The sequence below is a fragment of the Mesoplodon mirus genome (genome assembly GCF_964341445.2).
Source record: "Mesoplodon mirus genome assembly, chromosome: 19".
In the NCBI taxonomy this organism is placed as follows: domain Eukaryota; kingdom Metazoa; phylum Chordata; class Mammalia; order Artiodactyla; family Ziphiidae; genus Mesoplodon; species Mesoplodon mirus.
The window spans coordinates 57,157,254-57,171,170 of NC_138995.1; the positions used below are offsets into that span (position 1 = coordinate 57,157,254).

Sequence of the window (13,917 nt, forward strand, 5' to 3'; positions counted from 1 at the left end):
CTTTCTCTAGTTGTGGTGAGCAGGGGATACTCTTCATTGTGGTGCCAGCTTCTCATTGTGGTGGCTTCTCTTGTCACAGAGCACAGGCTCTAGGTGCACGGGCTTCAGTAGTTGTGGTTTGCGGGCTCAGTAGTTGTGGCTCATGGGCTCTAGAGCACAGCCTCAGTAGTTGTGGTGCATGGGCTTAGTTGCTCCACAGAATGTGGGATCTTCCTGGACCAGGGCTCGAGCCCGTGTCCCCTGCATAGGCAGGCAGATTCTTAACTACTGCGCCACCAGGGAAGTCCCTCCATATTTTTTGAATGATATATTTAAAAAAAATATTTATTTATTTATTTGGCTGTGCCGGGTTTTAGTTGCGGCATGAGGGATGTTTACATGTGGCATGTGATGTCTTAGTTGCAGCATGTAGGATCTAGTTCCCTGATCAGGGATCGAACCCAGGCCCCCTGCATTGGGAGTATGGCATCTTAACCACTGGACCACCAGGGAAGTTCCTTGAATGATATTTTGACCTCTGATGAATTGCTACCCTTTTCTGAGTCTCAGAGTCATATTGTAAAAGGGGAGGAAATATCTATCTCTGAGGTTCATAGGGTATGTACCTCACTGGACAAGGTCAGAGCACATAGTAGGAGCTTAATGTACCACCAGCAGTATAACCTCCTGAGGAAGCACGTGGGCCTGGATTTGAATCCTAGCTTCACTACTTCTAAGATATAAGACTTTGTTCAGGCCACTAATATCGATACTTAACTTTGCTGGACCTCAGACTCTTTAGCTGTGAAATGGGAATATTAAAGAATTTATCTACTCTTGCAAGGGTTAGAGAAATAATCCATGTAAAACCCATTTAAACTCCATGAGAGGGCAGCTATTTTTAATTCTTATTTAAAAATTAAAAAAAATTTTTTTTACTGCTCTATCCCTAGCACAGAGACTGATGGTTGACAAGCACGTTCTTTTTTTTTTTTTTTTTTTTCGGGGGGGGAGGCGTGTGCCAAGAGGCTTGTGGGATCTTAGTTCCCTGACCAGGGATTGAACCAGGGCCCTCGGTAGTGAGAGTGCAGAGTCCTAACCCTGGACCACCAGGGAATTCCCTAATAAGTTCCTAATAAGTATTTGTTGAATGAATAATAAAAAGGTATTTTGCCTAGGGAAAATACATATTAGCTATTATTAGCTATTACTAACCTACAAGATTCCCCACCTGCTTCATATTATGATTTAATCTCTTACCACCCTCTCACTCTGCTCCAGCCACCCTGCCCTCTCCACAGCTCCTCAGTTACGTTAGCATGTGTCAGCCTCAGGGCCTTTGCAGATGCTGTTCCGTCCAGGAATGCTACATTTCCCAGTCATCTACCCAGCTTGTTTCTACGGTTCCTTCAGATCTCTGCTCAACAATCATCTGTCACCCTGTAGTCCCATATCCTGTTTTAATTTTCTCCAAAACATTTATTGAGGGCCTGATTTATGTATTTTTTCCTTTGGGCCCTCCTCAAGGGAACGTAAGTTCCATGAGGGCAGGATTTTATCTATTTTACTCGCCACCCTATTTCACAACATCCCCGTTACCGGGATTTCGGCAGACGCTCCATTTTACTTGCTGAATTGAAGGCCTCATAAACAACCACTTGGGTATCCTTGTGGGGCCAGAAGCCGCGCGGATTTTTGGCCGGGATTGGCAGGAGACTCCATCACGTGACTGGCTGATGCCCGCCCACCTCGGAGGCTAAGGAGGTCCACGTGATTCCAGGGTCCAGGGTCCGGCGGGGCTTGGAGAAGGTAGTGCGCAGGCGCGATCCCTGGCGCAGGCGCAGATGCGGCCTGGGCTCACGGCCCGTGGCGGTTGGCTGCTTGTGGGGCCGGCGGGCGGTTGCCGTGAGCAGGACCAGGGCTCCGGCGCGGAGAGCTGGCGCCATGGTGGAGAAGGAGGAGGCGGGCGGCGGTATCAGCGAGGAGGAGGCGGCTCAGTATGACCGGCAGATCCGTCTCTGGGGATTGGAGGCCCAGAAACGGTCAGGGCCGGTGCGGCTTGTGGGACTGAGGGTTTGGAGGGTGGTCTGGCCTGAGGCGTTGGGGAGCCGGAGGGTTTAATTTGAAGAGAGGAGGCGGGAATCGTGTACCCGGCCGTGGTCGCCTTCCCGAGAGGACTGGAGGGGTTGATTTGGGATGTTTCCTCGGAAGGTATGGGAAGCTGGGACGTCCTAGGTGGTGGGAGGGCCGTTCCGAGGAATCGGCGACCTCTAGAAGGGGAGCTGGGGGAGTTCTGAGCGATCCGGAGGATGCAGACTCAGGAACTCGACGTCCGAAGGGAGCGATGGTGGCGTTTGGATCGGGGTTGGGGACTTAGGGAATAGGGGGGGCCAGGAGTGCATGGAAACGATGAAAATGGGGGGGCATAGTTCATTCATTCATAGGTAGTGGAAACCTGTTCTCTGCTGGATGCTGGGGAGACTGGCGAGCCCAACAGATGAGAGCTTACATTCATTTTTGTGGCCTCTGAGGGGTGGGCCAGTCTGAAAGACTGAGGGTTTTTTTCGAGGAGTTTTGGAGCAAGTAATTTCAAGTGAGGTTCCTGAGAGACTCGGAGAGTCTGGGGGACGCTGGAGGTACCCGAAGAGATTGCTTGTGTCTAGATCTGGGGGTGTGTCCCGAGAGGACAGGATTGGGGATACCTTGGGCATGGGGGAGTAACTATCGGAGGGGATGAGGTCTTTGAAAGAGGTGGTCGATATGATCAGATATTGTTTGAGCACCTGCCACCGGCGCTGAGCGGGTATTAATGAACTAGGCAGACTCCTTGCCCACGTGGAGCTTACGTTCCGGTGGGGGAGGCAATACACATAAAAAAATAATAAAATATTAGGCAATGCAAGTGCTAGGGAGAAAAAATAAAGCAGGGAAAGAGGATCGATAAAGGATGGTGGGGTGGGAGAGCTATTTTGATAGGGTGGCCAGGGGAGGCCTCTGAAGAGGTAACATCGAGCCTCGGACCTGTATGAAAGGAAAGAGCCGTCTGGCCATCTGGGAGGATCTTCCTAGCACAGGGGACAAGTGTAAAATCCTAGAGGCCAGAGCATGCTTGGCAAATGAGAGCAACAGGGTGGCTGGAATCAAATGAGGGGTAGCTTTTTTTTTTCTTTTTTAAATTAATTAATTGATTGATTTTGGGCTGCGTTGGGTCTTCGTTGCTGCGCGCGGGCTTTTCTCTAGTTGCGGCGAGCGGGGGCTACTGTTCATTGTGGTGAGTGGGATTCTTATTGCGGTGGCTTCTCTTGTTGCGGAGCACAGGCTCTAGGCGCGTAGGCTTCAGTAGTTGTGGCACTTGGGCTCAGTAGTTGTGTCTCATGGGCTCTAGAGCGCAGGCTCAGTAGTTGTGTCTCGTGGGCTCTAGATCGCAGGCTCAGTAGTTGTGGCACGTGGGCTCAGTAGTTGTGTCTCGTGGGCTCTAGAGCGCAGGCTCAGTAGTTGTGGCGCACGGACTTAGTTGCTCCACGGCATGTGGGATCTTCCCGGACTAGGTCTCAAACCCGTGTCTCCTGCATTGGCAGGTGGATTCTTAACCACTGCGCCACCAGGGAAGTCCCAGGAGGTAGCTTTTGAATTCTAAGTGTGCTGGGAAACCTGTTGGAGAGTTTTGAGCAGAGGAGTAACACGATCTGAGTTGTGTTTGAAAAGGATCGCTCGTGCTGCGTGGAGAACAGGTGGAAGTGGGCAGAAGTGGAAATAACGATTCCGCCTAGGAGGCTGCTGCGGTAATCCCCTTGAGATGCAAGTAATGGTGGCTTGGAACTCTAGGGAAGGGGTCAGATGTAGATTCTGGATATAATTTGAAGGTAGAGGGGACAGGCTTTGCTGAAGGATTAAATGTGTGGAGTGGGAGAGGCAGAACTCAAGGTTGCCTCCAAGGTTTTTGGCCGAAGCAGTTGGAAAGACGGAAGTGCCTTCACTGACTGAGGTGGGGGAAGAATCAGCAGTTCTCTTTTGGACTTAACGTTTTAGCTGTTTACTGTACATCTAAGTAGAAATACGTGAGTGGTTGAGTTCAGTGATGAGGTCTGAGTGATGGGGGGTGGTAATGTGATGTGCGTGAGTACAGAGGACAGAATTAATTGATCGAAGGGTTGGGGAGGCAGGCAGTTCAAGAGGTTTGAGGGGCGGGAGCTTCTAGAACTTTTTGGTGAGAGAGCGTGTGTGGTGGGTGGGGTGAGATGGGGGGTTACTTCAGGCTCATTTCAGGTGTGTGGAGCCTTCTGTGACTGGGGAGGAGGGCACATTACGAGGCATTAGCAAGCACTGGTCTGAGGGTTGAAGGCACCTGAGATAGAGATTGGGGATTAAATGATGAGAATGGGCCTGAAGACATAGTGTCGAATGAGTTTAGGAACTGCCGTTTGTAGGAGTGTTAGGGGTTCCTGAAGGGTTGAGAAGGGGATCGTAAGTGTACTAGAAGGGTTGATCCCAGGCGTTGGGGGCAGCAGGTGGTTTTGTTTGAGGTGGGGTAAAGTTGGTGAGGATTAAACTGGAATTAGTGAGGGATCTGTCGGAGGGGTAGGAATGAATGATTTATCTGAGGAGCATTAAAGAATGGATGGAGGGCTCCTGAGGGAGAGGTGACCTAAGGGGCAAGTCAAAGTCGGGGTATGGAATTCTTGGGAGATGGGAGTTACTCTGAGGAAGTGAAGATGTCTAGAACTCAGCGAGAACCTGAAAAGGATTGGCTGAGGGTCCTGGGAGGGTAGGAAGGGGTTACCTATAATTTGGAATCGATAGATTTGTATACAGTCTTACAGAGTTGATTAAAGTGCTCTCTTGGGCTTCCCTGGTGGCGCAGTGGTTGAGAGTTCGCCTGCCGATGCAGGGGACGTGGGTTCGTGCCCCGGTCTGGGAAGATCCCACATGCCGCGGGGCGGCTGGGCCCGTGAGCCATGGCCGCTGAGCCTGCACGTCCAGAGCCTGTGCTCTGCAAGGGGAGAGGCCACAACAGTGAGAGGCCCACATACCGCAAAAAAAAAAAAAAAAAAGTGCTCTCTTGTCCCTTTTTCAGCTGAGTCTCATAGCAGCTCTTTGGAGAAGGAAAGGCAGTGATTTCCTCCTCTGTACAGAAAGGAAGGAGGCTCCACAAAGCAAATTGACTTGTCTCTAAGGGAACTGCAGGTGGGATAGGGGAACTGTGGGGACTGGGATTCCTTGTGAAATAGAAAGCAGCCTGGGAATCGACAGACTGCATTCTGGCTACAGTTTTGCCTCTGACTCTATAATGTTGGACCAAGGTTGTCAGAGAATTGGAAGGGAGACAAATAATAATAAAAAGGGTCTTCAAGGGAACTCATACAGTCTAGAGGTTAAAAACTGGTGTGTATCTCTCATACAATGTTTTAATTTTTTTGAAATTAGTTGCCAGCATTTAAAAATCTAGAGAATTGGCCAAATTTGGGACAGTTTGAGCATCAGAAGGAACAAAATCGACTTCACTTAGAAATATTTAATAATGTGTCTTCTGATGTAGTGAAATAAGAACCTCAGGGCGTCGTCTTTGATGTTTTCCTGCCAGATATCATGTTTTCACAGAACAGAGGAACAAATTAAAGGACACCATCGAGGTAATGATGAGATGTCCAGAATGTGGGACGTTTTACAAGACGACTGCCCTGGTTCTCTTCCAGAAGTCAATGTCATGGAAAAAACAAGCGAAGGGACTGTTCTAGATTAAGAGAGTAAAGGGTGGAGCCAAATGCAAGGTGTAACCCTGACTGGATCCTGGTTTAAAAAGAAAGCTTCCCTAAAAAACATCTTGTAGGCAGTAGGGGAAATTTGAGTATTCAGTCCTGTTAGATGATATTTGGAATTGTTTTCTAGATGGGATAATGGTGTGGTTATGGAGGAGAATGTCATATTTGTGGAGTTCACGCTAAAGGTGTGAAGTGTTGTGAAGTCGGCATATGGGTAAAGACGGTAGGGCAAAGTGTTAACTATTCTTTCTATTTTTCTGTACGTTTGAAATTTTTTGTAATGAGAAGTTGGGAAGATGTGTCTGTCTCCCTCCCAACCAACCCCACCCTCCCCACATATGGAGATTTCACAGTTTCTATCTTTGGAAAAATAGTAAGGTCAGACACCTCCACATTGGTTGGAGCTAAGTAGAGGCCGCCTCTTTTATTTGGCCGCACCGTGAGGATGTGGGATCTTAGTTCCCCAACCAGGGATCGAACCCGCGTCACCTGCATTGGAAGCGCAGAGTCTTAACCACTTGACCGCCGGGGAAGTCCCGAGGCTCTTTGACACAGAGCCTGGGCTCTCTGCTTGGCCGTGGTCTCCAGCAGCTCTGCTTCACTCATTGATAGAATTGCCTGGCCCCTGTAAGCGCATCTCTTGCTGTGGCGCCGAGCCCATTTTGTGGATGAGGTTCAGGGACCTCTCCCAAGGTCACACACCAAGTACATAGAAGAAGGAGGACTTGAATCTAAGCCACTAACTTCAGGTTCACTGCTCTTTCCACAGTAGCTCATTTGCCACAATGGGAGGCTTATTCTTTCAATCAGATGAACATAAAGGAGAGTGTTGAAGCTGGCAGCCCTGTGTGTTCTCAGACTGTGTGCTTCAGCAGTTTTTGCACCGACTTTCACAACAAAGGCATGTCTAATTTTCCTCCTCCCACTCAGCGGTCGTTTATCCCCTATCTAAGAGTGAGGAAGGAGGGTGACTGAGAAGAGAGAAGTAGAGGATGAGCTCCATGAGGGCAAGCACTTTGTAAATGTCCAGTAATTAAGATGTGGGTTTTGACTGGTCTCTATTAAATTCCCAGTGCCTGCAAGTATGTAGACATTCGGATATTTGTTGAGTGGATGAAGTGATTGTACACTGCAAAGACCTAGGAAGTCCAGAAACCTGGGTTCAATTCCCAGCTCTGCTAACTAGCTCTTTGACCCTGGGTGAGTCACAACAGTTTCTTGGCCTTAGGTTACCCATCTGCAAAAAAGGAGGGGTGAGTGTGACTAAATCTTTAAGGACTCAACTGAAGTGTTTTTTGTTTTTTTTTAAGATGTTGGGGGTAGGAGTTTAGTAATTTATTTATTTATTTTTGCTGTGTCGGGTCTTCGTTTCTGTGCGAGGGCTTTCTCTAGTTTCGGCGAGCGGGGACCACTCTTCATCGCGGTGCGTGGGCCTCTCACTATCGCGGCCTCTCTTGTTGCGGAGCACAGGTTCCAGATGCGCAGGCTCAGTAGTTGTGGCTCACGGGCCTAGTTGCTCCACGGCATGTGGGATCCTCCCAGACCAGGGCTCAAACCCGTGTCCTCTGCATTAGCAGGCAAATTCTCAACCACTGCGCCACCAGGGAACCCCTCAACTGAAGTTTTGACTTTACAGGAAAGGGGCTCCAAAAACTTCCCTCTTTTCAAGCACTCATTACCCTACATTGCTGCTGTTCAGACAGCACTTCAGTTGGTTCCATAGGCACCTACTTGCCATGAAAGTGACTGAGTGTGTACTGGAGGCCAATCCTGGTTGTTTCATGTAAGGATCAATTTTTTAGTGGTTAATAGTTGAGTTTGAATCTCAGCTCTAGAACTTCATAGTTATCTAACCTTGGATACATTTCTTAACTTCTCTGTGCTTCAGTTTTCTCACTTATCAAATGGGAATAACAGAATCTACGTCATAAGATTATTGAGAAAGAAATGAGATTATGCATGAATAGAGTCTACGCACAGAAAGCATTCAGTAAGTTATAGCTACCATTATTTGACAAGTATAAATCACCAGCCACAAAATAAGGGAAAATAAATAGGAAATAGGTTGAGATAAATGAGATAAAGCAGGTGTCAGTGGGATGAGTGGAAACTCCAAAAGGACAAGGAAGACTGTAGGAGGAGCAGATTTGCCCAAGCAGATCAAGGTGAGGAACAGTCTTAAGTTCTGTCTTGGATTCTGACAGGACATTTAAGTAAGTATAATGAATGGGCAGTTGGATGGAGCAGGATTGTAGATTTAAGTGAAAAGGACTGTACTGTTAGTTAAGTGGAGAGTATTTTTAGAAGGAGAAAATGGTCAGATCTTCCAAGTGGCCCCATCATTTTTCTGTTCACAGTGACCAGAAACCTAGGAGCCTCTGTCCTTTCTGTCCACATCCAGTCTATTGGGAGTTCCTCTAGGCCCTGCTTCAAGCTCCGTCTCATCCTCCCTTCTTAGTCCAAGCTACACGCATCATCTCAGATCACCTGAACAGTTCCTCCCTGGTCTCCCCTGTTCCACGTGTGACTCTTTATAATCCATCCTCCACACAGCAGCCAAACTGATTTAAATTTAAAAAACAGATCACAGCAGTCCTGCTTAAAGCCTTCCAGTGATTTCCTGTATACTCAGATCTTTAAAAATCTGTTGCCTTTCCTGCCCTGCCTTGTCCGACCTTGCCTACATCTCCCTGGCTCACTCCATTCAAGCTGCTTGTATCTTTATGTTCCTCAAATATGCCAAAGCTCTCTCTGGCCTTGGGGACGTTGTGCTTGCCCTACTCGAAATCATCTTATACACGATTTTTGCATGACTCACTCTCACGCATTAGACTCTCAATAAATGTGGTTTGAATATGAATTTGGTGGTCTTCAGAATTTTTAATCATGAGTGGAATTCATTGGCTTGACTTACCTTGCAGTATGTATTGTGAATTCAGATTGTGGTGTAAAGACTGGTTCCTTCCTTCCCAGAAATGGAAAAGGTGTTCCCATGGCAGCAGAAGTAGAGAGGAGAGTAAATCAGCAAGTATTTATTTAGAACCTACTATATGCAAGGCAGCATGGGGGAGACATTGAGAGAGGGAAAAAAAAACCTCATAGATCCTGGTTAGAATTGAATTTGGGATCCCAGCTCTGGGCACCCGTTAGCTGTGAGAGCTTGGACACCTTTCCTGAACCTCAGTTTTTTCCTTTCTCAAGGCAGACATGGATCCTTTCCTGTGGAAACGTGATGGCCTACTTGGGGGCCTGTGGAGCCACTTGGCCTTTTAGGGAGAGAAATTGTATGCAACATTTAGGATGTGTGCTTTTTTTCTGAAAGAAAAACAGTGAAGAACCATAATCAAGGTTTCAGTGAGGCACCGTATATATTGTATCTAGCTCAGTGCCTGGAACTTAGTGAGCCCTCTGTGGTTGGTAATTACTGTCACTGTTTTTTTTTTTTTTTAATTTATTTTATTTTTGGCTGCGTTGGGTCTTCATCGCTGCACGCAGACTTTCTCTAGTTGCGGGAGCAGGGGCTACTCTTCGTTGCGGTGCGCGAGCTTCTCATTGCGGTGGCTCTCTTGGTGTGGTGCGCAGGCTTCTCATTGCAGTGGCTTCTCTTGGTGTGGAGCACAGGCTCTCGGCGTGCAGGCTTCAGTAGTTGCAGCACACGGGCTCAGTAGTTGTGGCACACAGGCTTAGGTGCTCCATGGCATGTGGGATCTTCCTGGACCAGGGATTGAACCCATGTCCCCTGCATTGGCAGGCGGATTCTTAACCACTGCGCCACCAGAGAAGTCCCGTTAGCTGTTGTTTTGATCATCTTTTTTTTTTTTTTTTTTCTTTTGGCGGTATGCGGGCCTCTCACTGTTGTGGCCTCCCCCGTTGCGGAGCACAGGCTCCGGATGCGCAGGCCCAGCGGCCATGGCTCACGGGCCCAGCCGCTCCGCGGCATATGGGATCCTCCCAGACCGGGGCACGAACCCGTATCCCCTGCATCGGCAGGCGGACTCTCAACCACTGCGCCACCAGGGAGGCCCTTTTTTTTTTTTTTTTTTTAACATCTTTATTGGAGTATAATTGCTTTACAAAAAATATGGAACACTTCACGAATTTGCGTGTCATCCATGTGCAGGGGCCATGCTAATCTTCTCTGTATTATTCCAATTTTAGTATATGTGCTGCCGAAGAGAGCACTAGCTGTTGTTTTATTATGTACCAGGTTTATGTAATTCTGCCGATGGACATTTGGGTTTCTTTTGGTGTATTTTTTTAAAAAATAAATTTTATTTATTTATTTATTTATTTTTGGCTGTGTTGGGTCTTCGTTGCTGTGTGTGGGCTTTCTCTAGTTGCAGCGAGCGGGGGCTACTCTTTGTTGCAGCGCAGGCTGCTCACTGCAGTGGCTTCTCTTGTTGCAGAGCACGGGCTCTAGGTGTGCAGGCTCAGTAGTTGTGGCTCGCAGGCTCTAGAGCGCAGGCTCAGTAGTTACGGCCCCCGGGCTTAGTGGCTTCGCGGCACGTTGGATCTTCCCAGACCAGGTCTCAAACCCGTGTCCCCTGTGTTGGCAGGCGGATTCTTAACCACTGCACCACCAGGGAAGTCCTGGTGTATCTATTAATTCAATAGCAATTGGAGTAACAGTGTGGTAAGTCCCAAGCACAGTCATAGATGCTAGAGATACCATGGTTTTTGGAGCTTACTTACATAGTAATGGAGGAACGAGGAATGAACACATAAACAAGTAGCAAAATTCCAGATAGAAAAGATGTAGACCTATTTTGGATTAGGTGGCCAGTGTGGACTTTTTTAAGGAGGGGCAGTTGAGCTGAGACCTAAAGAATGGGTCATGTGAAGAGTTAGGGGAAGAAGCAGAGAGAACAGCTAATGCTAGAGTCCTGCGGTGGGAGCAAATGTGGCATTTTCTGGGATCAAGGAAGGCCAGCCTGGCTGTAGGCAAGTTACCAGGGGAGAGAGTAGGGTGAGACAGGCAGGAGTGGTTGCAGGGCTGTTGGTAAGGAGCTTGCATGGGGGCCACTGAAAGGTCTGAGCAGGAGAGTGACGTGGTCAGGTTTAGAAGCTCTCTACCTGAGATGGGGACAGTGGATTGTTGGGGGCAGGAATGGAAGCAGGGAGGCCAGGTGTCAGGCTCTTGTGTGTGTTTTTTTTTTTTTTTTTTTAAGGGAACGCTATTTATTTATGTATTTTTTGGGCTGTGTTGGGTCTTGGTTTCTGTGCGAGGGCTTTCTCTAGTTGCGGCGAGCGGGGGCCACTCTTCATCGCGGTGCGCAGGCCTCTCACTGTTGCGGCCTCTCTTGTTGCAGAGCACAGGCTCCAGATGCGCAGGCTCAGTAGTTGTGGCTCACGGGCCTAATTGCTCTGCGGCATGTGGGATCTTCCCAGACCAGGGCTCGAACCCGTGCCCCCTGCATTGGCAGGCAGATTCTCAACCACTGCGCCACCAGGGAAGCCCACTCTTGTGGTTTTATAGGTGAGAAATGGTGACTCAGAGTAGGGCTGTGTGGCTGTGAAAATGGAGGGAAGTGGTGGACGATGCTGCTGTGAATAGCATTGTACATGATTTTTGTGCCCACGTGAGCATTTCTGCAGGATTGATTCCAAGAAGGGAATTGCTGCATTAGAGTCTGAGTAATGATAGCCAGCATTCATTCAATGCTGACTATGTGCCAGGTACTATTTTAAGTGCTTTTCATGTAATTGAGCCATAAATAAGCAGTAATCTCAGGGCCCCTAGAATGGTTAAGGATTAAAAACATAAACATGATATTCAGTGTTGTTGGCAGTTGAATTAAAAAACCTCCCAAGGGACTTCCCTGGCGGTCCAGTGGTTAAGCCTCCAAGCTTCCACTGCAGGAGGCATGGGTTCGATACCTGGTCGGGGAACTAAGATCTCGCATGCTACGAGGCATGTCCACAAAAACAAAACAAAACAAACAAACAGAACCCCAAAACCCTCCCAAGCAGTCAGAGCCTATGGAGCTCTCTAGGATGGAGGGATCCTAGAGAGGCCACGGGCTGCATGTGATTTATGTCAGAGGCATTTATGTGGAGCAGTTGCTTGAAGAGTTTAGAGTGTACTCTCCTGAGTCTGCTGTGATAAGGACTTTTTGAGGAAATGGCATTTGAGTTGGGGTTTGAAGTCTGGAGGAAAGGCTTGACTAGGCAGAGAGAGGAAGACAGGGTGCGTTTCAGGTGTGTGGAATGTTGTGATTTAAAGTCTGCAGGTAGGGGACTTCCCTGGTGGTGTAGGGGTTAAGAATCTGCCTGCCAATGCAGGGGACATGGGTACGAGCCCAGGTCCAGGAAGATCCCACGTGCCACAGAGCAACTAAGCCCGTGTGCCACAACTACTGAGCCTGCGCTCTAGAGCCCACAGGCCACAACTACTGAGCCCGTGCACCACAACTACTGAGCCTGCATGCCACAACTACTGAAGCCTAGAGCCTGTGCTCTGCAACAACAGAAGCCACCACAATGAGAAGCCTGCGCACTGCAATGAAGAGTAGCCCCCGCTCGCTGCAACTAGAGAAAGCCTGTGCACAGCAGCGAAGACCCAACGCAGCTAAAAATGAATGAATGAATGAATAGCTTCTCTTGTTCCTGCACTGATCTTGATGCTAGCAGATTTGGGATTTCCTTCAGTGATATGACCAAAGGGTAAAATGGTCATATTTTAGTGGAATTGTCACTTGAAAGGCTCCTGTCAGCTAGGCTATGGTTGGCAGTGGAAGGGCCGTGTAGAAAAAAGCAATAATGGAGAAGCTGAGCCCCAGACATATTCCTGTGTTAATGTTCTCTCCCTCCCCACCACGCCCCGCCATTTTACCCTTTGGTCATATCACTGAAGGAAATCCCAAATCTGCTAGCATCGAGAATCAGTGCAGGAACAAGAGAAGCCACCACAATGAGAAGCCCGTGTACCGCAACAAAGAGTAGCCCCTGCTCACTGCAACTAGAGAAAGCCCGCGTGCAACAACGAAGACCCAACACAGCCAAAAATTAAAAAAAAAAAAAAAAAGAATCAGTACAGGACTCGATTTTATCAGCCATCATTCCCATTAAAGACTTCTAGCCTAATGACATGCAAGTGTCCATGATTATTAGAACCATTTTTGGAAAAGAGTTTCTGCATGTTCTCCTTAGTAGTGGTACTTGAGGAGAATGGACTCATTTCATAAATTAGGAGCAAACTCATTGGTCAGCAGAACTTGAATTTAGATGAGACTGTTCTTAGTTCTTACTAATGCTTTTCAGTGTGAATAATCATACATTTGCTGCAAAAATATTAATGAGTTTGATTACAGGGTGCTGCCTAAGATCCTGATGGGGTTTTTCATGATATATGATGCAAACTCTTTATTTCTTTTTTTTTTTTTTTTTTTTCTTCTTTTGGCCTACTGCGTGGCTTGTGGGATCTTAGTTCCCCAACCAGGGATTGAATCCAGGCCCTCAGCAGTGAAAGCACGGAGTCCTAACCACTGGACCCCAAGGGAATTCCCTTTATTTCCTTTTTCACATATGAAAAATTCTGATTCTGAAACACTTCTGGTTCAAGGGATTTCGAATAAGGTATTGTGGACCTATACTGCCTTCTGCTGACCTCAGAGTTAAGTCCAGACTTCTCTGACTACCTTTTTTTTAAATTTATTTATTTAATTTATTTATTTTTGGCTGCATTGGGTCTTCCTTGCTGTGTGTGGGCTTTCTCTAGTTGCTGTGCATGGGCTGCTCTTCGTTGCGGTGCGCGGGCTTTTCATTGCGGTGGCTTCTCTTGTTGCGGAGCATGGGCACTAGGTGCGCGGGCTTCAGTAGTTGTGGCACGTGGGCTCTAGAGCGCAGGCTCAGTAGTTGTGGTGCATGGGCTTAGTTGCTCCGTGGCATGTGGGATCTTCTCGGACCAGGGCTTGAACCCGTGTCCGCTGCGTTGGCAGGCGGATTCCCAACCACTGAGCCACTAGGGTAGCCCTACCATTTTTTTTTTTAAGCCCCATCTTCTGTCGCTCTGCAGGCTCAGAATGAGCTAAACACTTCCCAGATGCGCCCTCTTCCGTGCCACCTTGTGTGTTATAGCTTAAATAGTACCCCTTCTCCCCTTCCCTTTTTCTGTCACACTAGTCCAAGCCATCATCCTCTCACCTTAACTGTGACACTCTTCCCCTTCCAACCGCAACCC

At 48.1% G+C, this 13,917-nt stretch overlaps 1 protein-coding gene across 2 annotated transcripts in view; it reads left to right on the forward strand.

Moving 5' to 3' along the window:
* Positions 1 to 1,817: 1,817 nt before the first annotated feature.
* The window catches only part of SAE1 (SUMO1 activating enzyme subunit 1), a 68,307-nt gene continuing 56,207 nt past the window's right edge, over positions 1,818 to 13,917 (forward strand). Inside the window, exon 1 of one of the 2 annotated variants that reach the window (XM_082606836.1) lies at positions 1,818 to 2,021. In XM_082606836.1, coding sequence (XP_082462962.1) covers positions 1,924 to 2,021 — 98 coding nt within the window. In that variant the 5' untranslated portion in view covers positions 1,818 to 1,923. Of the gene's footprint in view, positions 2,032 to 13,917 lie in introns of both variants that reach the window. The other variant, XM_082606837.1, reaches the window with a different exon arrangement.